The 27,796-nt window shown below is 44.0% G+C and overlaps 3 protein-coding genes across 3 annotated transcripts; all 3 read left to right on the forward strand.

Moving 5' to 3' along the window:
• Positions 1 to 3,276: 3,276 nt before the first annotated feature.
• LOC124017602 (C-type natriuretic peptide 3-like) lies at positions 3,277 to 3,792 on the forward strand. The gene is made up of 2 exons (XM_046332826.1): positions 3,277 to 3,291; positions 3,496 to 3,792. The coding sequence occupies exons 1-2, from the start codon at positions 3,277 to 3,279 to the stop codon at positions 3,790 to 3,792; spliced, it is 312 nt and encodes a 103-aa protein (XP_046188782.1).
• Positions 3,793 to 4,759: 967 nt separating this feature from the next.
• Positions 4,760 to 6,104, forward strand: LOC124021865 (ventricular natriuretic peptide-like). The gene is made up of 3 exons (XM_046337004.1): positions 4,760 to 4,952; positions 5,170 to 5,476; positions 5,870 to 6,104. The coding sequence occupies exons 1-3, from the start codon at positions 4,842 to 4,844 to the stop codon at positions 5,896 to 5,898; spliced, it is 447 nt and encodes a 148-aa protein (XP_046192960.1). The 5' UTR covers positions 4,760 to 4,841; the 3' UTR covers positions 5,899 to 6,104.
• An 11,953-nt stretch (positions 6,105 to 18,057) lies between these two features.
• Positions 18,058 to 19,070, forward strand: nppb (natriuretic peptide B). The gene is made up of 3 exons (XM_046337016.1): positions 18,058 to 18,232; positions 18,387 to 18,681; positions 18,859 to 19,070. Exons 1-3 carry the CDS (start codon positions 18,116 to 18,118, stop codon positions 18,873 to 18,875), a joined length of 429 nt encoding a protein of 142 aa, XP_046192972.1. The 5' UTR covers positions 18,058 to 18,115; the 3' UTR covers positions 18,876 to 19,070.
• Positions 19,071 to 27,796: the final 8,726 nt, after the last annotated feature.

Consider the following 27,796-nt stretch of genomic DNA (forward strand, 5'->3'; position numbering starts at 1 on the left):
TCAGCAACTATCCATCCAGTGGCATGTTGTTAGCTAATCCAAGTTTATCATTTTAAAAGACTAGTTAATCATTAGAAAACCCTTTGCAAGAGGGCAAGTGTATTAGAGTGTCTAGTTTGAGAAACAGACGCCTCACAAGTCCTCAACTGGCAGCTTCATTAAGCACCAGTCTCAACGTCAACAGTGAAAAGGCGACTCCGGGATGCTGGCCTTCTAGGCAGAGTTGCAAAGAAAAAGCCATATCTCAGACTGGCCAATAAAAAGAAAAGATTAAAATGGGCAAAAAAACACAGACACTGGACAGATGAAGATTGGAAAAAAGTGTTATGGACTGATGAAGTTTGAGATGTTCAGATGGATGCTGGTGGAATGCTTGACACCATCTGTCAAGCATGTTGGATGCAATGTGATGGTCTGGGGGTGCTTTGGTGGTGGTAAAGTGGGAGATTTGTACAGGGTAAAATGGATCTTGAAGAAGGAAGGCTATCACTCCATTTGGCAACGCCCTGTGGACGGTGCTTAATTGGTGCCAATTTCCTCCTACAACAGGACAATGACCCAAAGCACAGTTCCAAACGATGCAAGAACTATTTAGGGAAGAAGCAGTCAGCTGGTACTCTGTCTATAATGGAGTGGCCAGCACAGTCACCGGCTCTCAACATGATTGAGCTGTTGTGGGAGCAGCTTGACCATATGGTACGTAAGAAGTGCCCGTCAAGCCAATCCAACTTGTGGGAGCTGCTTCAGGATGCATGGAGTGAAATCTCTTCAGATTACCTCAACAAGTTGACAACTAGAATGCTAAAGGTCTGCAGGGCTGTAATTTCTGCAAATGGAGGATTCTTTGACAAAAGGTATTTATTACCTTGTCAACGTCTTGACTATATTTCCTATTTTTTATTTTACCTTTATTTAACTAGGCAAGTCAGTTAAAGAACAAATTCTTATTTTCAATGACAGCCTATGAACAGTGGGTTAACTGCCTGTTCAGGGGCAGAACGACAGATTTGTACCTTGTCAGCACGGAGATTTGAACTTGCAACCTTTCGGTTACTAGTCCAATGCTCTAACCACTCTAACCATGTAGGTTTTCATTGAAAACAAGGACATTTCTTAGTGACCCCTAACTTTTGAATGGTAGTGTATGTATAAAGTTGCATGAAAACATATGCACATGTATTTCTATTACGTTCTTTTCATGAACATGGACTGCAAGCATTCAGCATCATCACAGATCCATACAGTTACATTCATCATCAGATTTCCCATTTTGAAATGACAAATCACTGGTAATATGTGAACTCTCAACTCTTCTCTATATTGGACATTGCAGCAATAAGGGCCAAAAAAGTCAGTTCAAACAGTATAGAAAAGTATTATATTATGGAATATCATAATAGCATAGATGCTTTCTCCAGTTTTGGTACTTTATGTTTCAATAATGTAAAGTAGAAGCGGCCTTAAGGCATTGTTGTTATGGAGGCTAGATCCATTTCTGTATCCATGGATACAAGGGCCATCATGATTTGATTTGTTTTCAAAAGTATCTTTTGCATGAGACAGGATTACTGAACAGTAGACCAGCAAATGTCTGCCTCTTTGGCCAAGTATTAAATGTAAGGTTGGTATCTGAAGGCCAAGAGAGACATCTTTAAAACACTGTCCAAGACATATCTCAATACATTGTCTTAGTTTCAAGGTATTTTCTGCAGACTTCTCCACAGGGGGAAAACAACATGTGTTCATGACTTCTTGATTGACACTGGTTGGACTTTCCTACAAAGATAGGGAGAGAAACAAAAATAAAAACACTGCCTTAATGAGTAACTATTTACGGATATAATGTGTCGAGGAGAGGAGAGGAGAGGTCATAACTCCATCTTCATTGACTGGGATCCAGACTGAGTTAGAGAAATGTAACCAGCCTGGAGTAACAGCTGTACATCCATATGCTTCTTAACAAGTATGCCAGAACAAATGCAAGACTTGAATAGGAATGGAGGAGGTTACAGAAGCAATGTTAGGATCACTTGAGCTTGATAAAAATGTGATGTGTAAACCCCATTCACTCCTGTGGATGAGATGACAAAACGTATCAGAATGATTGTAATGCATGTAGAGTTTTGGTAACTCACAATGACAAATAGGAAAACTGTATATACACACATATCTATTTTCCCTGAGCAGGTCCTGGATATCAATTTTTGTTCAATAAAAGTTGAAAAGAAACTGAAAGGAGAAACTGATAGGTTGTGAAATAACTCCCAATACCAACTTTTCTGTATGTAGCCTATTCAATGAATGACAATCACTTAATTTGAAATAAAAATAATAAAATGTTGTTCAAGGTCTTTGTTGTTCACTTTGTTGTTCAAGGTCATATAATAGTATTAACAAGTTTCTCTTGAGTTTATTCTTTATTCTTTATTTGCTCCACTTCACCGCATTGGGACTCAGATTGTCTGTCTGTCTGTCTGTCTGTCTGTCTGTCTGTCTGTCTGTCTGTCTGTCTGTCTGTCTGTCTGTCTGTCTGTCTGTCTGTCTGTCTGTCTGTCTGTCTGTCTGTCTGTCTGTCTGTCTGTCTGTCTGTCTGTCTGTCTGTCTGTCTGTCCGTCCGTCCGTCCGTCCGTCCGTCCGTCCGTCCGTCCGTCCGTCCGTCCGTCCGTCCGTCCGTCCGTCCGTCCGTCCGTCCGTCCGTCCGTCCGTCCGTCCGTCCGTCCGTCCGTCCGTCCGTACATAGATTTGTGGGGTTGAAATGACAACATTGATTCAACCAGTTTTTGCCCAGAGGGCTGTCTGTCTGTTAGTATGTCTGTCTCACTGTCTCTCCTTATGAAAGCATCAAACAACAGCATGATCTCAAATGAACCACAGAGACATATAAAACGTTTAGCTGGAGGTATAGTCCCCTTTATGCATCTCTTGACACGGGTATGGAGACAGGGGTAATTGGGTAGAGCCCTCTTGGCGTCACAGTTTTAGGCACATGTCAATTGAGGTGGAGATCCAGTCGAATTAGCTACACACTCCCACAGCATTGTCTGCTCCTCTCTAGATGAATCACGGTTCATGTTTTCTTGGGCCTCCGTGACGAAACGCACAGGTATAAAAGTGCACCTGGTGACGTTTAGTTGCCAAAGGCGAACAGGCAAGAGGAAGGATTCGGTCTACCTACAGAGCGAAGGGGAGAAGACAAACTACATGAAAATGATTTCAAATATCCAATTTTTCTGTTTAACTGCGCTTGTACTTCTGAACTTGGTCGGAGCCAACCCAATGTCAAACCTACAGGTAAGCTGGTGCTTCATGTGCCAAACTCTCTTGATCATTGCTATTTTTCTGTTCTTCTTATTCCACCAATTCATATATATATATATGATGTGTGTGTGTATATATATATATATATATATATATATTATTGTAATTGATGTAAGACTGTTTCAAGTGGCTTTAAGTGACATTGAGGTTAATAATTCCATGGTTTCTCTCCGTTAGAGCTTGAAACAGCTTCTGGAGGAGGAGAGTCGTTTACCATATTACGCGTCGGAGGAGATGGGGGTGGATGGGAAAGACTTGAATACAGAGAACATCGCGGAAGAGATGCCTCCTTGGGACTCCGAAGACGCAAGGAATTCTGCGCTGACGGGAAAGGAGGACGTAATTGCGCGTCTTCTCAATGACATTATGACGACCCCCAAGCGCTCGTGGAGCCGGTTCAAGAAGGGTGGACTGAGAAGCTGCTTCGGCGTCAGGCTAGAGCGAATTGGGTCATTCAGTGGGCTTGGATGCTAAAGGACAGGTATAGTTATCCTCTGCTTCAATCTAACCGAATGGGATTATCCATTCAAACTGTCGCTACAGTATGTTGGAGTTGAATTTATATTATAATGGCTGTATTTGAACTATCAAATAAATGCAGTATTGTTTCTCAAGACCAGCTCTATGTTTTGTGTTGTTTCTGCAGGGTTTGGGGTGTTGATCAGAGCACAAGAAACGACCCTTACTTGAACTCTTCAACAAGGATGAACCTCTTCACCTCAGAAAGTCTCGACTGAGAGTTTACAATGGCGTTTATGATGAGATGTATTTAAATTTGTGGTTCGCATTTGGAATATTTAAATTGTTATTATTTTAGAACTGTATACTGATGAATTTTCATTTTTGTCTCTTGCTATAATATACTATTGTTGTATGTATTTATCTATTTATTTTCTTGTAAGAAAACGAACGTGCAGACTTGCGATAGATTGTAGCCTAATGCGTTGAAATAAATATTTTGCATAATAAATTACTTTGTTGTGAGTTTTATTGTCTCCGTCTTTTTTTTACAATCATGGTCTGGCATACCGAGACTTACGCTCTCCTCACTCAAGCAAGTGAAGCATCTGTTTCTGACTTGCCAATATCATCATCATAACTGCCAACAGCGGTCAGTAGTCTATCGCAACTTCATTCTCACCTCTACATCCTCCACCTGACCTATTCTTCATCTCCCATCCTCATCCTCCTCTGACCCCCAAAGACAAACTATAAACATGACGCCTCAACAGCTACCATCGACTCTACAGAAAATCAGCCTATCCAGTCCAAATAATGGTCCCCAAAAAATATTATCTTAAAAGGCAGTTGGTCCGGGCGTCGCACACAATCCTGCTCCCTTATCACTGTCAAGGCGACGGAATGTCAAGCTGAATTATGTCACAACATGCAGTCCTTGATAAGTAAGCTACTATCTGAAGCAAGGGGTCTACATAAAACGGGCCCCTTAGTCATCCCGTCATTAAAACACTGAACGGGATATCTGGAACACCTCAAAAAGTCCACAGGGGATTGTTATCGGAATGGCAAAATTCCATATTTTCCTTGGATATATCGTATTAATAATGCCGCACAGTGTGAGCTGGGGAAATCTATATGCCAGTAGGAATGTTAAAGAGTTGGAAAATATGAAGGTAGGACATACAGTTACAAGCAGTACAAAAACATTTTAAAAAAGGCAATCAAGTTAATTTAAGTTCTTAGAATTGTGTCATTTCGGCAGACAAAGTGTAACTGGTGACATCAGCATACATTATATGCGCACAGGCCTACATTCTATATTAAAATCACCTTTCAAAGTAATACGTTATGACTATGTGACACTAATACGCGCCATTTGTTCACTTATAGGACCTGATCCAGCGGCTCGAGGACAAGTTGACGGTTAACGAGGAAAATGACGTTTATCCGTCAGAGTCTGAGGACGTGGTCGCAGCCCATATGGAGGACATTGAGAACTCGCCCGCGGCGATCCGGGGGCAGAAGGAGAGAATGGTAATCAACGCATCCAAAATAATTGCCCCCGAAAGCCCTGTGGTGTCACGCCTGAAAGATCTAATCGGTTTGAGGACGGCCAAATCGTTCAACAGCTATTTCCGTAACCGGATTGAGAGAATCGGCTCGTGGAGCGGACTGGGGTGCAATAACGTCAAGACTGGTATATTTGAAGGCAATTATTTGAGTGGAATGCCTTTAAAAAACGTACAAATAAGCACAAGAATGTAGTATCATGTCAATGTGTGTGCAAAAAGTCCATACTTTGGGGCTAAAAGGTATGCGTAAAATGTATTGGCTTTACGCACGAATTGATTTTACGCATAGCTCTGTCTATTGTAAGACATAACATAAAGGTTGTTGCAAGATCACACACACATCGATATTAACTCCATTACATTATTATAAACAAGAAAGTGCTGTATATGAATTATTCATTGATATAAATTAGGACTATGACTTGAACTTCTGCATAGTGATGTTCGACAACAATATAACCACAAAAAATGAAATTAATCAGTTGATTATTATATGATTTTTGAATTTGTATTTGCAGGTAACAAGAAGAGAATATCTGGGAACTGAAGAACAACGTAGGCCTACCCATTCATGGACGTCAAAAAAACTGCGTAATGTCTGACCTCTGTGGAACCTTCCCTGGCATTCTGGGGAATGCATTTTTCCCCCTTCAAACAATAGTCCTAAACTGAGAAATATATATTTCATAAACGAATTTATACTAAATAATTTCGATGTTAAAACATGCTAAATTAAATCTCTTAATTCCCGTGTTGGTTGGTTTCTAGACTGTCAGTGACAATTGGACATGCATATTGTATTTCTGCCACGAAAAGGACAATTTGATTCCTAATCGCACTCTCCAGAAATGACTAATACAACGCCTTTGTTATGTGTTGGACGCCTGTACAGTATTGTTCACTTGTGTGTATCAAATCGATGTATATGTTTGATCGTGTTGTGAGAGGACATTATTTGTATTTCATTATTAGATATGGATCCTTTCTTATGTATCATATCAATTGTCCAATTATACATTTCTTATGAATGAAACACATTACAGCCTTCCATAGTTGGTCAGATTAGTTGTCACACAGAGAGAAAGAGAATGAGATCAATTCAAGTCATACCTTCTAATGAACTACTTACTGCAATACAAGGAATAGTTTATGCGCTGCAATGAAAGCACACGAGGTCCAAATCATCGGAGGATTATTATGATAAAACGATTCATCAACAATAATTCGCATTCTTGTCGTCTTGTCGTCAAGTAGTATGACACAGTTAATGGATTTGTTCTCATTATAAGCCCAACTATTGCTGTTGGACCAGAAAATTGAAAAGTAAAGTTACTGACACTAAAAAAAATCATGCAAGTTCAGATACAAGAATGTGACAGACGCAGTAGCCTATTATTCCACATCGGTATGACACCATTTAATAACGCAACAGAAGTCCAACTTCAAAATCTATATGGTAGGTCTGTAGAGAGAGCACCTGCCCAGGGTCCAGGACACACCACACCTTAGACACACACATTAGCTAAATTATGTCTAAATGATTCAAATGTACTAAAATGCACATGCGAAAGGGACCAGATGTTGGAGCAGCCTTAATCACAGTAATTAGCAGGAGGCAGCAGGATCAGGTGCAAAACAGTGTCCAGTTTATTATCAGTGAAAGGTGGTTCCAGGTGAATGGAGAAATCCAATTAATATTTAAATAATCTACGAAAGGTATTTACAAAATAAACACTCAAAATACAGGTTTGAATACAAATCAAAAACCTAAGCCTCAAATCAGGCCTATTCTGCCAAACCAACTATAACAGATTGGATTATAGAGGCTAGGGACAGCCTCCCCACACAGCTCACATACCAGAGCTTGAACATAACTGAAACCCTCAGGTGAAACAGGTATAGCTTTACACCCATGGCCCCTTCCTATGGCCCATACCATTAACCACGGAGCTCTTTACCCAAATATGGCATTAAATCACGTAAGAGGCATTTTCATCATTTACATATTCTGTCCTAATAAGCATCTTAAACATTCCTGGCTTATCATCAAAACAGGAATAATTTCAATGAATGAATACATATTTAATAATGATAGTCCTGCAGGTCAACATGCAGCAGCAAAACGTATTACTTATGGAGCCGAGCACCCACCCGTGCTCCCATTAAGCACATACATGACTGACAAGATATGGAGCTCACAGACTTTTGAACTTCAAACACTGGATGCATTACAATAAGGAAATAAACAACTTCGTTCTCGTCAGTGTGGCAAGTGTTCATGTGCACCTGAACATCGCATCCACTTGGAGGATTGCAAAAGGATCAATTACTGCGTTTCAATATGAAACTGAAATGTGCTACAATGCAACTTGACCAATAATTCCTAGACACATAATTCACCTTGCTCACAGTAAATACTCATGACACTGGCAAAAGAGGAAAAGAACAACAGTATACGCTACCGGTCAAAAGTTTTAGAACACCTACTCATTCAAGGGTTTTTCTTTATTTGTACTATTTTCTACATTGCAGAATAATAGTGAAGACATCAACACTATGAAAAAACATATGGAATCATGTAGTAACCAAAATAAGTCTTAAACAAATCAAAATATATTTTATATTTGAGATTCTTCAAATAGCCACCCTTTGCCTTGATGACAGCTTTGCAGACTCTTGGTATTCTCTCAACCAGCTTCACCTGGAATGCTTTTCCAACCGTCTTGAAGGAGTTCCCACATATGCTGAGCACTTGTTGGCTGGTATTTCTTCATTCTGCGGTCAGACTCATCCAAAACCATCTCAATTTGGTTAAGGTCAGGGGATTGTGGAGGCCAGGTCATCTGATGCAGCACTCCATCAATCTCCTTCTTGATCAAATAGACCCTACACAGCCTGGAGGTGTGTTGGGTCATTGTCCTGTTGAAAAACAAATGATAGCCCCATTAAGCCCAAACTAGATGGGATGGCGTATCGCTGCAGAATGCTGTGGTAGCCATGCTGGTTAAGTGTGCCTTGAATTCTAAATAAATCACAGACAGTGTCACCAGCAAAGCACCCCCACACCATAACACCTCCTCCATGCTTCACGGTGGGAAATATACATGCAGAGATCATCCGTTCACCCACACCGCCTATCACAAAGACACGGCGGTTGGAACCAAAAATCTCAAATTTGGACTCCAGACCAAAGGACAATTCGGAAACATATGTCTCCATAGCCACCGTTTCCGCTTGCAACAAGGGATACACGTGACCCCTGGGAAGCTCAGCGTCTGCCAGGAGATTTATCGCACAATCCCCCAGTCGATGAGGTGGTAATTGAGTCTTTTCTTTTTACAGAAGGCGAGAGCCAAATTGGCATAATCTGGGGGGATGCACACGGTGGAGACCTGGTCCGGACTTTCTACCGTAGTAGCACCAATGGAAACTCCTACACAACACCCCGAGAACTCTCGCGACCACCCCGTGAGAGCCCTCTGTTGCCAGGAAATAGTGGGGTTATGCTGAGCCAACCAGGGAAGGCCTAGTACCACGGGAAACGCAGGACAGTCAATGAGAAAAAGACTGAATATCTCCTCGTGGCCCCCCCTGCGTCTCCATGGCAAGGGAGATGGTCGCTTCCCTGATTAGCCCGGACTCTAATGGTCGACTATCCAGAGTGTGAACTAGGAAAGGTCTAACTACAGGAATAATAGGGATCCCTAAACTAAGGGCTAACGCTCTGTCGATACAATTCCCAGCTGCGCCTGAATTAACAAGTGCCTTATGCTGGGAATGCGGGGGGGGGGGGGGGTCAGGGAAACAAACACGTGGTCAACAGATGACTCTGGATGAGTGTGGTTCAGACTCACCTGGAGTGACACCAGAGTGCCCTGCCTGTTGCCTCGACTCCCAGAGGAACCGACACGGCACGGACCGGCAGTGTGCCCTCTGCGGCCACAGATGGTGCACGTGATGGCTCCTCCTCCAGTCTCCATACGCGCAGTCCCTCCCAACTCCATGGGCACTGGAGCGGGGGTGCTGGAAGATGGCACCGACAGAGCCCCCTGGATGGACAAATCCACCAGTTGGTCAAAGGAGATGTTGGCATCCCTGCAGGCCAGCTCACCTTGGATGTCCTCGTGCAGGCTGTACCGATAGTGGTTGATGAGGGCCCTGTCGTTCCAGCCTGCTCCAGCGGCCAAGGTCCGGAATTCCAGAGCAAATTCCTGGGCGCTCCTCGTCCCCTGCCTCAAATGGAAGAGCCGTTCCCCAGCCACTCGGGCGGATGGTCGAAGACGGCCCGGAAGCGACGGGTGAACTCCTCGAAAGTGGTCCAACGCCGCGTCTCCTTCTCCCCACACGGCGTTTGTCTACTCCAGAGCTCTTCCTGAGAGGCATGAGACGAGGGCAGACACTCTCTCCCTTCCTGAGGGAGCTGGGTGCACAGTGGCCAGGTAGAGGTCCAGTTGTAACAGGAATCCCTGGCACTGTGCCGCCGTCCCATCATGCTCCCTGGGAAGGGAGAGACGCATTCCACTGGGACTGGCTCTGGACGGGACGGGTAGAGGTAACCCCGTTTGCGCTGGTCGAGGCACTGGGGAGACTTCCTGTCTCTCCCAACGGTCCATAGTCTGGACAACGCGATCCATCATGGCACCAAGATGATGTAACATAGCGGAATGTTCCTGGACGCACTCCTCGTCTCCTCTAACCGGGGTACCTGCTCCTGCTGACTCCATAGTAGGGTGTGTAATTCTGTTAAGGCTGTGTAAGGGAGGCGAAGTCAGGTGCAGGAGAGCAGAGTAGTTTGCTTGGTCCGCTGTTGGTGGGATCTTCTGTCACGCTCGTTTGAAAGGAGTGGACCAAGATGCAGCGTGGTATCTTTCCATCCTCTTTATTAGGAAAAGAAACTCAAAGTAAAAACAATAAAGCGAAAAAACAAAACATGAAGCTCAAAGTAGTGCTCACAGGCAACTATACCTAGACAAGATCCCATATAGCACAAAGGGGAAATGGCTGCCTAAATATGAACCCCAATCAGAGACAATGATAAACAGCTGCCTCTGATTGGAAACCATACCAGGCCAACATAGAAATACAATCACCTAGATGACCCACCCTAGTCACACCCCGAACCTAAACAACATAGAGAATAAAAAGCTCTCTAAGGTCAGGGCGTGACATTAGGAGAAATGAATTACTAGATATATGGGGAAACATTAATGCACTAAACAATTTACAAGGGTAATTGTCATGTTTTGTCATTTATTATCATGTCTTGTCCCTGTGCTTCCCATTCTATTCGTTTCCCCTCTGCTGGTCTTATTAGGTTCTTTCCCTCTTTCTATCCCTCTCTCTCCCCCCTCCCTCTCTCACTCTCTCGCTCTCTCTTCTCTCTATCGTTCCGTTCCTGCTCCCAGCTGTTCCTATTCCCCTAATCATCATTTAGTCTTCCCACACCTGTTCCCGATCCTTTTCCCTGATTAGAGTCCCTATTTCTCCCCTTGTTATTCGTTTCTGCCCTGTCGGTTCCTTGTCTAGAATTCACCGTGCTGTGTTTGTGTATCGCCCTGTCGTGTCGTGTTTTCCTCAGATGCTGCGTGGTGAGCAGGTGTCTGAGTCTGTTTGGTTCAAGTGCCTTCCCGAGGCAACCTGCTGTTCACCTGCTGTTCAAGATCGAGTCTCCAGTTTGTCCTCGTCATTTCGAGTGAAAGTTGTGTTTTTTGATTGTATTTACTTTACTGGATTAAAGACTCTGTTTTCGCCAAGTCGCTTTTGGGTCCTCTTTCACCAGCATGACAGAAGGAACCGACCAAGGAATGGACCCAGCGACTTCAGACGCTCGTTACACTGCCGTCAAGATCCAAGGAGCCATGCTCGGCAGACACGAGCAGGAATTGTCTGCTGCTGGCCATGCCGTGGAGAACCTGGCCGCTCAGGTTTCCGACCTCTCTGGACAGTTCCAGAGTCTTCGTCTCGTGCCACCTGTTACTTCCTGGCCTGCCGAGCCTCCAGAACCTAGGGTTAATAACCCACCTTGCTACTACGGGCAGCCCACTGAGTGCCGCTCCTTTCTCACGCAGTGTGAGATTGTGTTCTCTCTCCAACCCAACACATACTCTAGAGAGAGAGCTCGGGTTGCTTACGTCATTTCACTCCTTACTGGCCGGGCTCGAGAATGGGGCACAGCTATCTGGGAGGCAAGGGCTGATTGCTCTAACAAGTACCAGAACTTTAAGGAGGAGATGATTCGGGTTTTTGACCGTTCAGTTTTTGGTAGGGAGGCTTCTAGGGCCCTGGCTTCCCTATGCCAAGGTGAACGGTCCATAACGGATTATTCTATTGAGTTTCGCACTCTTGCTGCCTCTAGTGAGTGGAACGAGCCGGCGCTGCTCGCTCGTTTTCTGGAGGGACTCCACGCAGTGGTTAAGGATGAGATTCTCTCCCGGGAGGTTCCTTCAGATGTGGACTCTTTGATTGCTCTCGCCATCCGCATAGAACGACGGGTAGATCTTCGTCACCGGGCTCGTGGAAGAGAGCTCGCATCAACGGTGTTTCCCTGCTCCGCATCGCAACCATCTCCCTCCTCTGGCTCAGAGACTGAGCCCATGCAGCTGGGAGGGATTCGCATCTCGACTAAGGAGAGGGAACGGAGGATCACCAACCGCCTGTGCCTCTATTGAGGAGCTGCTGGACATTTTGTTAATTCATGTCCAGTAAAAGCCAGAGCTCATCTGTAAGCGGAGGGCTACAGGTGAGCGCAACTACTCAAGTCTCTCCATCAAAATCCTGTACTACTTTGTCGGTCCATCTACGCTGGACCGGTTCGGGTGCTTACATGTAGTGCCTTGATAGACTCTGGGGCTGAGGGTTGTTTCATGGACGAAGCATGGGTTCGGAAACATGACATTCCTTTCAGAGAGTTAGAGAAGCCTACGCCCATGTTCGCCTTAGATGGTAGTCATCTTCCCAGTATCAGATTTGAGACACTACCTTTAACCCTGCCGTCAAGATCCAAGGAGCCATGCTCGGCAGACACGAGCAGGAATTGTCTGCTGCTGGCCATGCCGTGGAGAACCTGGCCGCTCAGGTTTCCGACCTCTCTGGACAGTTCCAGAGTCTTCGTCTCGTGCCACCTGTTACTTCCTGGCCTGCCGAGCCTCTGGTAACCACAGTGAGACTATTTCTTTTTTGATTTTTCGTTCACCGTTTACACCTGTTGTTTTGGGTCATCCCTGGCTAGTATGTCATAATCCTTCTATTAATTGGTCTAGTAATTCTATCCTATCCTGGAACGTTTCTTGTCATGTGAAGTGTTTAATGTCTGCCATCCCTCCCGTTTCTTCTGTCCCTACTTAGGAGGAACCTGGCGATTTGACAGGAGTGCCGGAGGAATATCATGATCTGCGCACGGTCTTCAGTCGGTCCCGAGCCAACTCCCTTCCTCCTCACCGGTCGTATGATTGTAGTATTGATCTCCTTCCGGGGACCACTCCTCCTCGGGGTAGACTATACTCTCTGTCGGCTCCCGAACGTAAGGCTCTCGAGGATTATTTGTCTGTGTCTCTTGACGCCGGTACCATAGTGCCTTCTTCCTCTCCGGCCGGGGCGGGGTTCTTTTTTGTTAAGAAGAAGGACGGTACTCTGCGCCCCTGCGTGGATTATCGAGGGCTGAATGACATAACGGTTAAGAATCGTTATCCGCTTCCCCTTATGTCATCAGCCTTCGAGATTCTGCAGGGAGCCAGGTGCTTTACTAAGTTGGACCTTCGTAACGCTTACCATCTCGTGCGCATCAGAGAGGGGGACGAGTGGAAAACGGCGTTTAACACTCCGTTAGGGCATTTTGAGTACCGGGTTCTGCCGTTTGGTCTCGCCAATGCGCCAGCTGTTTTTCAGGCATTAGTTAATGATGTTCTGAGAGACATGCTGAACATCTTTGTTTTTGTCTATCTTGACGATATCCTGATTTTTTCTCCGTCACTCGAGATTCATGTTCAGCACGTTCGACGTGTTCTACAGCGCCTTTTAGAGAATTGTCTCTACGTAAAGGCTGAGAAGTGCTCTTTTCATGTCTCCTCCGTTACTTTTCTCGGTTCCGTTATTTCCGCTGAAGGCATTCAGATGGATTCCGCTAAGGTCCAAGCTGTCAGTGATTGGCCCGTTCCAAGGTCACGTGTCGAGTTGCAGCGCTTTTTAGGTTTCGCTAATTTCTATCGGCGTTTCATTCGTAATTTCGGTCAAGTTGCTGCCCCTCTCACAGCTCTTACTTCTGTCAAGACGTGTTTTAAGTGGTCCGGTTCCGCCCAGGAGCTTTTGATCTTCTAAAAGAACGTTTTACGTCCGCTCCTATCCTCGTTACTCCTGACGTCACTAGACAATTCATTGTCGAGGTTGACGCTTCAGAGGTAGGCGTGGGAGCCATTCTATCCCAGCGCTTCCAGTCTGACGATAAGGTTCATCCTTGCGCTTATTTTTCTCATCGCCTGTCGCCATCTGAGCGCAACTATGATGTGGGTAACCGTGAACTGCTCGCCATCCGCTTAGCCCTAGGCGAATGGCGACAGTGGTTGGAGGGGGCGACCGTTCCTTTTGTCGTTTGGACAGACCATAAGAACCTTGAGTACATCCGTTCTGCCAAACGACTTAATGCCCGTCAAGCTCGTTGGGCGTTGTTTTTCGCTCGTTTCGAGTTTGTGATTTCTTACCGTCCGGGTAGCAAGAACACCAAGCCTGATGCCTTATCCCGTCTGTTTAGTTCTTCTGTGGCTTCTACTGATCCCGAGGGGATTCTTCCTTATGGGCGTGTTGTCGGGCTAACAGTCTGGGGAATTGAAAGACAGGTTAAGCAAGCACTCACGCACACTGCGTCGCCGCGCGCTTGTCCTAGTAACCTCCTTTTCGTTCCTGTTTCCACTCGTCTGGCTGTTCTTCAGTGGGCTCACTCTGCCAAGTTAGCTGGTCATCCCGGTGTTCGAGGCACTCTTGCGTCTATTCGCCAGCGCTTTTGGTGGCCGACTCAGGAGCGTGACACGCGCCGTTTCGTGGCTGCTTGTTCGGACTGCGCGCAGACTAAGTCGGGTAACTCTCCTCCTGCCGGTCGTCTCAGACCGCTCCCCATTCCTTCTCGACCATGGTCTCACATCGCCCTAGACTTCATTACCGGTCTGCCTTTGTCTGCGGGGAAGACTGTGATTCTTACGGTTGTCGATAGGTTCTCTAAGGCGGCACATTTCATTCCCCTCGCTAAACTTCCTTCCGCTAAGGAGACGGCACAAATCATTATCGAGAATGTATTCAGAATTCATGGCCTCCCGTTAGACGCCGTTTCAGACAGAGGCCCGCAATTCACGTCACAGTTTTGGAGGGAGTTCTGTCGTTTGATTGGTGCGTCCGTCAGTCTCTCTTCCGGGTTTCATCCCCAGTCTAACGGTCAAGCAGAGAGGGCCAATCAGACGATTGGTCGCATACTACGCAGCCTTTCTTTCAGAAACCCTGCGTCTTGGGCAGAACAGCTCCCCTGGGCAGAATACGCTCACAATTCGCTTCCTTCGTCTGCTACCGGGTTATCTCCGTTTCAGAGTAGTCTGGGTTACCAGCCTCCTCTGTTCTCATCCCAGCTTGCCGAGTCCAGCGTTCCCTCCGCTCAAGCGTTTGTCCAACGTTGTGAGCGCACCTGGAGGAGGGTGAGGTCTGCACTTTGCCGTTACAGGGCACAGACTGTGAGAGCCGCCAATAAACGCAGGATTAAGAGTCCAAGGTATTGTTGCGGCCAGAGAGTGTGGCTTTCCACTCGCAACCTTCCTCTTACGACAGCTTCTCGTAAGTTGACTCCGCGGTTCATTGGTCCGTTCCGTGTCTCCCAGGTCGTCAATCCTGTCGCTGTGCGACTGCTTCTTCCGCGACATCTTCGTCGCGTCCATCCTGTCTTCCATGTCTCCTGTGTCAAGCCCTTTCTTCGCACTCCCGTTCGTCTTCCCTCCCCCTCCCGTCCTTGTCGAGAGCGCACCTATTTACAAGGTACATAAGATCATGGACATGCGTTCTCGGGGACGGGGTCACCAATATTTAGTGGATTGGGAGGGTTACGGTCCTGAGGAGAGGAGTTGGGTTCCGTCTCGGGACGTGCTGGACCGTTCACTCATTGATGATTTCCTCCGTTGCCGCCAGGATTCCTCCTCGAGTGCGCCAGGAGGCGCTCGGTGAGTGGGGGTACTGTCATGTTTTGTCATTTATTATCATGTCTTGTCCCTGTGCTTCCCATTCTATTCGTTTCCCTCTGCTGGTCTTATTAGGTTCTTTCCCTCTTTCTATCCCTCTCTCTCCCCTCCCTCTCTCACTCTCTCGCTCTCTCTTCTCTCTATCGTTCCGTTCCTGCTCCCAGCTGTTCCTATTCCCCTAATCATCATTTAGTCTTCCCACACCTGTTCCCGATCCTTTTCCCTGATTAGAGTCCCTATTTCTCCCCTTGTTATTCGTTTCTGCCCTGTCGGTTCCTTGTCTAGAATTCACCGTGCTGTGTTTGTGTATCGCCCTGTCGTGTCGTGTTTTCCTCAGATGCTGCGTGGTGAGCAGGTGTCTGAGTCTGTTTGGTTCAAGTGCCTTCCCGAGGCAACCTGCTGTTCACCTGCTGTTCAAGATCGAGTCTCCAGTTTGTCCTCGTCATTTCGAGTGAAAGTTGTGTTTTTTGATTGTATTTACTTTACTGGATTAAAGACTCTGTTTTCGCCAAGTCGCTTTTGGGTCCTCTTTCACCAGCATGACAGTAATTCAATAAAGTGTGTTTCTGACAAGAGATTCTGTGTCCGCTTCATCCCAGCACACATTAACTAAGTGTACAGGGGTTAACACTTGACATGCACTAATTGAAATATGTAGTCAGGCTGTTATAAGATATTATATAAGCCAATGGTCATCTATAAGGGATTGATTCACTGATTTTCTTCTTTGTCTAATGTACTGTATGTATACTGAAGTATTTTTGCAGTGCCTAATCTAAGGTGAGTGGTATTTATACTTTATAAGTACTTGCTAAATGTTTTGACTGACCAGTGTAATTTCTCAAGCACACACCACAGGATGTTAAAGGAAGTGTATTTACATGTGTGAATAACTAGCTTACAAACATTTACAAATGTGGGAATAATGATTAATAAATGGTGAGCAAACGGTTTGTAAATTGTCTTATATTTTGTTTGTTATGGACCCTTAAAATAAAGTGTTACTGCACAGACAGACAGAGAGAGAGAGACACACACTGACACATGTACTGTCCATTTATTGATATTTTGGCTCTATAGTATATATGTAACAGTAATTAGGGGAGAACATGTATGACAGCCAGGCACTTATATACTTTCATAAGGTATTATGAGCCAATGGTCATCTATTTGGCATTTATTCAGTAATCTTTATTTTGTATCTAAGAAATGTGTTTATTCATTCACAACTAGGATGTTGCTTGCCCAGCACAGGCAGTGTGGTCCCCTGGTCTTCTGGTGCCAGCGCTGTGGGAAAGGATGCTAGGCCTAGCAGAGACAACTCAGAGGAGAGTGCAGTGGAGGTAGGAAGAAAACAGAGAGACACAGATGCACTGCCAGTTCCTTAATATGTTGACTCTATAGTGTATGTAATAGTAATTAACACTTAGGAGTCACAGACACAGACAGACAGACAGACAGACAGACAGACAGACAGACAGACAGACAGACAGACAGACAGACAGACAGACAGACAGACAGACAGACAGACAGACAGACAGACAGACAGACAGACAGACAGACAGACAGACAGACAGACAGACAGACAGACAGACAGACAGACAGACAGACAGACAGACAGACAGACAGACAGACAGACAGACAGACAGACAGACAGACAGACAGACAGACAGACAGACAGACAGACAGACAGACAGACAGACAGACAGACAGACAGACAGACAGACAGAGGAGCGCAAAGACAGAGACAGAGACAGAGTGACAGACAGACAGAGACAGAGCGACACAGTTATAGTGGTGAGTTGTAGTGGTGCTTTTACATGTTGTATTTGTCTTAAAACATGAGCTGGTTAAAAAAGGATGACTATGTTTCACCGGTCACTGGTAGAGTAAAAGTTGAGAAAAGGTGTACTATAGTTGCCTATGTTATGTGTCAGTAGCGTTACTGACTGTGTGGGCGCATGCAGTGATACGGGCAGATGTGGCTGAAATGCCAGGGCTGCATTTTTGTCCCAGTCCACCCCTGGGTATATCTCATTAAACTCACTTTTATGCATATAGTTGACCAAAAACCCATTTAGGCTTATGACATATAGTCATTGAATCATTGAGGTTTACTAAGAACTGACTTAATCATGAATATCGCCACATTTAGTAACAATAAACAAGCCGCGAGGTCTGTCCTCAATGCTAGACAGCGGCACACTGTTGGCAAAGCCCGTGTTAAGCCTATGACTTCCTGTAGGCCTACTCCAAGTCGACAATCTCTTACAATAAAATGTACGAACGTGTGTTTCTAAAGAAAGGATTGAACTAACTAGGCCTATGTCATGGGTATGCCCCATTATCTAGGAAGACAACGCTTTAAAAGGAGTTGCTTCCGACAGCTACTGTTATCACAATCAGGTGTTGGCATGTAACTCCAATTCCTCGCATAACTGTGCGTGTCAGACTAGATATAAAAGACCATGCGGTAGGTGTGTCGAAACAACGACAACTGCGAAGAAAATCAATAAGCTTCACACACCACTTCACCTTCACTGAAGAAGAAAGAGAATAATGCAGCTCTCCAACATTCCTCTTTTTGGCCTTATCCTGTTCTTAAATCTGCCGCTGTTCAGCGCATATCCTGTCTACAACGGGTTGCTGACCAATGGCGACATTGATGTCTTAAAGGTGAGTCCCTTTAAGGCTATAGGCCTATAGGCTCATTTTTACGCCTTTGAGAGATGGCTGTGGATAGATCACGTAGTTCATATTTCCTATACGTTAAAGCCCAAGGATAGACACCATTGAAAACGTTTGTTGAAAGTTGCTTTTGGCATTTTAGGTACTTCTCCATCGACTTGGAGAGTCCATTCCTGAGCGGAGCGAGGTGGAGCGTGTCGCCACAGGAAAGTTGGCCAACATGACTCTCGAAGCCATCGCAATGGTTGCAGAGGATGAGCGTGAGCAACAACAAAACCGACTCGACAAATCCGCAATAAGAGAGTTCCTCTCGGCTCGGGACCTGAAAACTGTCCGAAACGACTCAACATCGAAGAGATACTCGGGCTGCTTTGGGCGAAGGCTAGACCGAATCGGCTCAATGAGCTCTCTTGGATGCAACACGGTTGGCAAATACAGTGGGTATAGTTAAGGTTAATATCATAGACTACCGTGCATCAGACAACATCTCTTAATCAAATAGGGTCCAAGTAGTCGACTCCAAAACCGCGTGGTTAACTTGACTAATATCCATTGTGAGAGTTATGTTGAGAGACAAAATTGTGTTGGCTAATTTCTTGTTTCTCTATTTTCAGATCCAAAGAGAAGATGAAGTCTTACACATTACCTTGAACAGCAAAGTCAATACTTACCAAGGTTATTCTTATTTATAGTCTGTAGGCTACCTATTTATTTTCAATTTATTACATTTTTGTTCATTGCCAATATATTTATTTGAACCAATGCAAGATGTCCTCTTTATATGGTGTCATTGGTGTACAATAAATGTTTACAATTGCTCGTGAAATGTTTTGTCTGATTACTTTCTATACCATCCATTAGGAAAAATGAATTATTCAAAATGACAGAATGGCAGAAGTCATAGGTTCAGGCTGAATAATCAATGAGAAAATAATAAGATGTGAAGTTTGCCTAAACACCTTGGGATCCTATTCATAGGCCTATCATAAGCCAAACTGAGTCAGGTGATTATCAATTGGGATGACCTGACCATAGCCCACTAACTCACAAAAGACCTAGCAGGGTGACCCTCACAAAACAATAAAAACACACCGAACAATACATTACGGGAGACGCAAATAAAAACGACTTGTGTCACATGAGTTGACGCTGGGGAGATGAAGCAGGTACGGGGGAGTAAAACATTTAATAAATAACAGACGTGTAACGAGACGGGAACAGCGTCAGCAAACGAATAACGCAAACAAAAAACAATCAATACAGCAGCGGGGAACAGACAAATATAGGGGAGGAAATAAACAGGTGATGAGTGAGTCCAGGTGAGTCCAATATCGCTGATACGCGTGACGAGGGAAGGCAGGTGTGCGTAATGGATGATGGGAGTGCATGATGCAAGGCAGTCTGGCGCCCCTAAGCGCCTGGGGGGGGGGGGGGGCAGAAGTGACAACTTGGTTCTATGTAAAATCACAAGGAATAAACCTCAAATTCGAGGTTTGCTTCAACGTCGTCTTCGGCACTGCTATTGTTATTTCAGCACCATGGAGAGAGAACGCTCGGGAAATAGTCTTCGGCTACCCCTCTGACTCATCCAGACGTATTTTTGACGTGTAACTTTATACTTTGGTTCAATCGTTCCATGATTTCACAACGTTGACAAACCCATGACTCTGGCCAGACATGGATAGGACATGAGATATGTAGTCTGATATTTAGCACTCAAGATTCTCATCCATATATCAGTGAATGCCCAACAACAGTCCCCTTAGCAGACAATTCACATGCTTTACCATAATACTGATAGGAGGGCCTGGTAACTATTGCCACAACACAAGTCGACTATTTATTATTGACGACTCGTAAATACCACCACTCAAGATGAATTAAGTCATACATTGCCTCTCATAGTTCTCTCTCTCTCTCTCTCTTGGGCCATGCAAGACAATTAGGAAACTCCTCCAAGAGAAAACACTATAAAGTGGGTCCACACTCTCAAAGGAAGATATTCTGCTTCTTTTAAGGATGCTTTAACCATTCTAAACTAGGCCAATGTAAGTGTTTGTTCAGATAAAGGTGTGGATTACACACCATTTAGACAGAGCTAAAGGTTATTGAATGTTCAATGAGGTACCTACAGGCTTCCTAGGACCATACCTAACACTTACTAATTGTGTATTTTTGCCTTGCCATTATGTCTTGTAATGTCTTTATATATGTTGTGTTTGCCAAGTAAGCCAGTATGATGCAATCAACATTCCCTAACACATATTCTAACCTGGAGAAATGCTTCATGAATAAACCCCCACTATATATAGACTAGCAGAGCATGCTTTTAACCCACTATGGATATTTAGGGTTTGTAGCGAGAGCAATGCCAAGTATTTGTGTAGCGGATGGATTCCCGGCAACGCACGGCCATGTCTGAGCGCAGGCCAAAAAGACTGCTGTTTGTGTGACCGGGCCCTACCATGAGTATCCTCTCACACACACGAACACACACACACATCGGTCACCAGCCAGCCGCCACTTAAAATTACATTTTACCAGCAGCCTTATCAGACAGAGGTGTCAGAATGCACTTCAGACAATGCACAAAATGATGAGCCACTGACACCAGATCGTCTCCTCTGTGGGTGTGTGTGTGTGTGTTTATGTCTAAGTGCCTATATAAGAACGTGCTCGGCTAACAACCTGCCTTAGCACTAACAAACCAGAACCTAAACGGAATCAGGAATGGCGAGGAAGGCCACCTCATGGGGACTCCATGTGGCAGTCCATTTGTTGGGCTGACCCTACCCTGCTAGCAATTTGGCCCAATTGGAGATAGGTAGCTACTAGGTAGGGCACACTGATTCTTTGCCCCTGATAGAATTGATAATAAAGTTGTGTTGAATTAGATTGTTGGATGGTTGTTTGACAAATGGCCTGGAAACTTTTGTGATCTAAAAACAGCTAGTCAAAGACAAAATGTCTGACCTAATATGCGCTCTTCAAAACCATATTTTGAGTAAGTTTTTGAGTAAAAAAAAGATTTATTTTGGAATGAAGGTTTCTTGTATTTGCCTCCATGTCAATGGCTTCAGGAACTTGTTTTGTCTGTGGTAGATGACCAAAACAGTGCCCAGGATACTGCAACTTAATCAAGTCATGAAATATTGTGACGTCCATGTCAATTCCCTGTTGTACAGAATCTACTGGAGCGATTCGAGGAGACCTTGGCTGCGGTGGACTACGAGGGCGCCAACCCAGAGCACGAACACAGTCAGGCTAGCCCAGGTTGAGACGTGGCCCCAGAGGCCCCACAGAGGCTTCTGCTCTCAGACGTCCGGGAGACAGCTGCAGAAGGGAGCTACAGCGGGGTGCAGAGTCAGAGGAGCCGGCTGCAGGACCTGGTCATGGCCACCAGGAGTAAAGCTTTCACAGGGTGCTTCGGAGCCAGGATGGACCGCATCGGGAACTCGAGCGGCCTAGGCTGCCGTCCTGAAAGACATAGCTACTGTAGTACAGTTAGTTGATGTATACAGTACACAGAAAAACATGTGTACTCGTTTTAACTTCAACGGATGAGTTACCTTCTTATGTCAACTTAGTTGCATTATAAGATACATGTTGAGACAACTTGACATTTGAAGTCATGGCAACTCTTTTAAGTCGTGAACCACTCTTGTGATCACTTGTGATACTATTATGACACATGCTATTGTTAGAATAAGTAGAACAGAAAATATTTGTGGACTCAAGATTTTAGTTTCAACTATCATCTACCATCTACAGTACCAGTCAAAGTTTTGGACACACCTACTCATTCAAGGGCTTTTCTTTATTTTTTCTATTTTCTACATTGTAGAACAATAGTGAAGAGAGCAAAACTATGCAGTTACACATGTGGAATCATGTAGTAACCAAAAAAGTGTTAAAGATATTTTACATTTTGCCTTGATGATAGCTCTTGGCAATCTCAATTGGTTTGAGGTCGGGTGATTTTGGAGGCCAGGTCATCTGATGCAGCACTCCATCACTCTCCTTCTTGGTCAAATAGACCCTACACAGTCTGGATGTGTGTTTTGGGTCATTGTCCTGTTGAAAAACAAATGATAGTCCCACTAAGCCCAAAACAGATGGGATGGCATATCGCTGTAGAATGCTGTGGTAGCCATGCTGGTTAAGTGTGCCTTGAGTTCTAAATAAATCACTCACAGTGTCACCAGCAAAGCAATTCAACCATGAAGGCCTGATTCACGCAGTCTCCTCTGAACAGTTGATGTTGAGATGTGTTTGTCACTTGAACTCTAAGCATTTATTTGGGCTGCAATATGAGGTGCAGTTAACTCTAATGAACTTATCCTCTGCAGCAGAGGTAACTCTGGGTCTTCCTTTCCTGTGGTGGTCCTCATGAGAGCCAGTTTCATCATAGCGCTTGATGGTTTTTGCGACTGCACTTGAAGAAACTTTCAAGGTTCTTGAAATGTTCCATATTGACTGACCTTCATGTCTTAAAGTAATGATGGACTGTTGCTTATTTGAGCTGTTCTTGACATAATATGGACTTGGTCTTTTTCCAAATAAGGCTATCTTCTGTATACCACCCCTACCTTGTCACTACACAACTGTTTGGTTCAAACACATTAAGAAAATAAATTACACAAATTAACTTTTAACAAGGCACACATGTTAATTGAAATCCATTACAGGTGACTACCTCATGAAGCTGGTTGAGAGAATGCCAAGAGTGTGCAAAGCTGTCACCAAGGCAAAGGGTGGCTACTTTGAAGAATCTCACATATATTTTGATTTGTTTAACACTTTTTTGAATACTACATGATTCCATATGTGTTATTTCATAGTTTTGATGTCTTCACTATTATTCTACAATGTAGAAAATAGAACAAATAAAGAAAAACCCTTGAATGAGTAGGTGTGTCCAAACTTTTGACTGGTACTATATGCCTGTAGAATAACTTCCAGGAAGCACACTACCTTTCAAAAGTTGGGGGTTACTTAGAAATATCCTTGTTTTAAAAAAATGAAATCACTTTTTTCTCTCATTAAAATAACATCAAATTTATCAGAAATACAGTGTAGACATTGTCAATGTTGTAAATTACTATTGTAGTTGGAAACGGCAGATTTTTTATGGAATATCTACATAGGCGTACATAGGCCCATTATCAGCTACCATAATTCCTGTGTTCCAATGGCACGTTGTGTTAGCTAAACCAAGTTTATAATTTTAAAAGGCTAATTGATCATTAGAAAACCCTTGTTGTTCTGATTAAAGAAGCAATAAAACTGGCTTTCTTTAGACTGAGTATCTGGAGCATCAGCATCTGTGGGTTCGATTACAGGCTCAAAATGGCTAGAAACAAAGCACGTTCTTCTGAAACTCGTCAGTCTATTCTTGTTCTGGGAAATGAAGGCTACTCCATGAGAGAAATTGCCAATAAACTGATGATCTCGTACAACGCTGTGTACTACTCCCTTCACAGAACAGCGTAAACTGGCTCTAACCAGATTAGAAAGAGGACTGGACGGCCCCAGTGCACAACTGAGCAAGAGGACAAGTACATTAGAGTGTCTGGTTTGAGAAACAGATGCCTGAAGTCCTCAACTGGCAGCTTCATTAAATAGTACCCGCAAAAAACCAGTCTCAACGTCAAACAGTGAAGAGGTGACTCCGGGATGCTGGCCTTCTAGGCAAACCATCTCACCCTGAAATAAAAGATGTGATTCATTCATAACTAATAAAAAATGCTACAGTGTGGAGTGTCTGGTGGGGATGTATTCTGACAGGCAGCATGAATGGGACGCCAGTGTTGGTTACGCTAAAGCGAAGCCCTGTCACTCCAGTCTCACTCATGTCAAGGTGGGTTACTCTTTATGAATTAGACTCTGGTAGTCTGTTACAGTGAAGGATCACCACAGATGGCAACGACCCATTGAGAGAAGGTGCTACAATTTCAGGAGGAGCAGCTGAGGCGTACAGGAACTAATCAAACACAAATGATGTGCCTGGAGAATTCTCCTTAACGGTGTCAGGATCACTTGTAAACCGTAAAGTGGCACCGCAACTGACTCCTGGACTTTTCAGTGACTGTGATCCCAGTGATAAGAACAGGTGCGATGGTCCATGGAATAACAACCCTGGGAGGATTTTTCCACTGTGCCGGAAGAATTGCCGGATAGGTAATTGGTAGCTTATAAGTGTGGGCTAGGTTCCCAGAGCCAGTCAAATGTGGAAAACTGGGAACAGGACCTCGTGCAATCCCTCCGTATCCGACACATCAGAACATCTTACACAGCCAGCCTGACCATGCATGTCATTTTAGTACCAGGCAACAGGGAGTCTGGACAACTCAAGCATTGGAAAGGTGAAGTTGTGCACTATGACAATATATCTCTATATATAATATGCTATCATTGGAAATAACACAACACTTTTGTATTATATATTCTAAAACATATTTTCTACACTGATAATTATACAAAACTAATGTGGATACATTTGAATGATTTACAAAACAAAGAGACCTTTATTTTGAAGAGTAATGTCAAGGCACAAGACAGAGGTCTCTGCTTGCTCTTTTCAAGGGACCTATGGTGTTTGCCATGGGCTTGCTTTCCTACATTTGTCAAGCTTTCACAAACTTCTCAACAAGCTCAGAGCAATGCCTAAACCTCCACAGCAGACGTACTAAACACAGGTGTGTCCATAATGTTTTTTGGCAAAGAAACGGATCCCTCTGGTCCCAACGCTAACTAAGCGTAGCGCATTTACCATTTGTCATATAACCTCATCTGATGGCATGTCATATGCAGAGACACAACATTTAGTGTGGATATAAAGTAGCATGATACACAAAACCAGAGGAGGCTGGTGGGAGGAGCTATAGGAGAACGGGCTCATTGTACAGACTGGAATGGGAAAAAATCGGTATGGTATCCAACACATTAAACATATGGAAACCACGTTTGACTCCGTTCCATTAATTATTTTCCAGCCATTACAATGAGCCCATCCTCCTACAGCTCCTCACACCAACGTCCTCTGACAAAAGCATTGATTTAAAATAACAAGTGTGTTATGGCTAGGGTTGCAAAATTCCAGGAACTTACCCAAAATTCCCCAGTTTTGGGAAAATGACCCTTACGTTTTGAAACCCACGCTATGGCGATGACACAAAGAATAATAATGTATTTTTTTCCCAGAGTAACATCGGTCCGTCTTGTTATAGACCAAATGTAATGAAAGCCATTTCATGTGATCCATTCATAGTACATGAAGCAAATCATAAAAAATAAAATGTTCATTTCTTAAATAAAACATTTAGCAAAAAATATCACACAAATACAACAAAGAATACTTAGTGTATAAATATGTGTCATCATGGTTTGTCATAATTGATTATCTTTACATCTATCCACACTGTTTAGAAGGCAGAGAAAAGCTGCACTCGCCTCATCATCATGTTTAGTCACATGTTAAAGTTAGACTCTGCAATATGACATCACCATACACCCGTGTTACTCACCATTTTTTTGTAAGGGGGCCACTTTGGGTTGAGACAATCATTCAGAGGGCCACACAGATCTTTCATTTGTTGTACTTTTTCTTCCAATATTATCAATTATCAATTGACAGCAAATTCAGAGCAATAGAGCACATGCAATTGATTTGATGTACAGCACATCACAAATATATACATACACACATCAAATAGGCTACATCACATGTATAAGACCCATATTAAGGGTTACCTCAGTAGTTGGATGAGCAAAAATGTCCCTTCTGCTCCTTGACTGAATTCATTCTAAATGTGTAGTCTATTGTTGCTATCCTTTTGAGGCAATCGAGGTTTGCATTGGTCAGTCTGTTTCTCCATTTTTGTTTCACAATGTTCATTGTTGAAAATGTTGCTTCACATGAATAAATGCTGACAAAAACTGATGTCACCTTTTGCACACACTGCTTCAGAAGTGGATACTCTGTGTCTGACACAAGGCTCCAGAAGTGGGTAACACCTGATCTTAGTTCACCTTGCAATGTGTCATTTGACTGCAGCTCCACTATCTCACTCTCTATTCCAGCACGGTCAGGACAGAGGGCTGTGATGACTGGGGTCAGAGATGACACTGGATGACACATGAAAGAGGTTCTCAATGAAGTTGAAAAACTCATTGTACTCCATGATATCCTTGAATCTTGACTCAAACTCCAACTTCAACTCTTCCAACACACACACAAATGCATCATAGCTAAAAATGTTGCAGTATGTCTGGGTTGGATGTGGTGACTGCTCTGAGTTTTGGGAAATGAACAAACTGTCTGTCAGATATGAACAGTGTGGTGATTTTATTTTGAAATGCTGTGACTACACGCAGCATTTTGCCTGGAGTTTTAGCTTTACCTTGGAGCTGGAGATTCACCGTGTTCAGGTGGCGTCAGTTAACAAAAAGCCAGCTTTAATATCCACTGTGGATCATCCAGCTCTGGCTCCTCTCTCCCCTTGCTTACAACAAATTCACAGATTTGAGAGACGAGAGAGAGAAATCGTTCTAAAACTGCCACAAGACTACCATCTCATTGCAAAATATCAAATTGCCGTATTGTCAGGTATTCCTCCAGCAGCTTGCAGAATTGCCGGTGATTCAGAATCCTCGCAATAATAATGTTCACCACGAGCACGACTTGCTGCATCACATTCTGTAAGTCACAGTCTTTGAGTTTAGCCACAAGTGCTTGATGAATGATTCAATGAAATGCAACACATTTGGGAATATCCTCTAACTTTCTCATCAGGCCTATGAGTCCCTTCTCCTTCCCTCGCATGTTTGGGGCACCATCAGTGCACACAGATGCCAGATTTGACCAGTCAATATTATTATCAGCAACAAATGTAATAAGGGCTTTCAGAATATCCTCTCCTTCTGTTTGCCCTGAGGGGGCAGTAAACATAGAAGTTCCTCTCTGAACGACTCATTTTGAGGGAAGCAGACCCAAACACATAATTGTGCAATGCCACTTATATCAGTGCTTTCGTAAAGTGCAATACTAAAACATGGCGCCACGGATATGTCGGTAATCAGTTGCTTACCGATGTCCTCGCTTCTAAGCGTCTTGTTATGCTCAAGTCTGAGAGTTGCAGTCCCTCAATTTGTATTAAAATAGCTTCATTATTTGTGAAATCAGCATACAATATTGCGGCTGAGGCAAAAAAAAACATTATTTGACAATCTCCGCGTCTGTGACGGCTTTCTTGTTTCTCGCGAGTATCCAAGCAATCTCGTATGTTGCCCCTGTCGTTTTCTCTGCAACAGTGCTAGATATGTCCATCATTTATTGTTGTGCTTTGAGCTGTCCTTTGAGTTGAGCTATTTTGTTGTTTCTGAGGTTGCTTTGTGACAGATATGTTTTGTGCCAACAAAAAATGGTGGTACTTTAAAGGTGAGCATGGCGTGACTGGAAATGTCGCTCTAAATTTGCTCACTTAAAACAATTGACGGCCTTCTGGCAAATAAGACAAAGTGAGCTAGTCCCATCATGCAGTACAAAAAAAT

The sequence above is a fragment of the Oncorhynchus gorbuscha genome, linkage group LG03 (assembly GCF_021184085.1).
Source record: "Oncorhynchus gorbuscha isolate QuinsamMale2020 ecotype Even-year linkage group LG03, OgorEven_v1.0, whole genome shotgun sequence".
Classification (NCBI taxonomy): domain Eukaryota; kingdom Metazoa; phylum Chordata; class Actinopteri; order Salmoniformes; family Salmonidae; genus Oncorhynchus; species Oncorhynchus gorbuscha.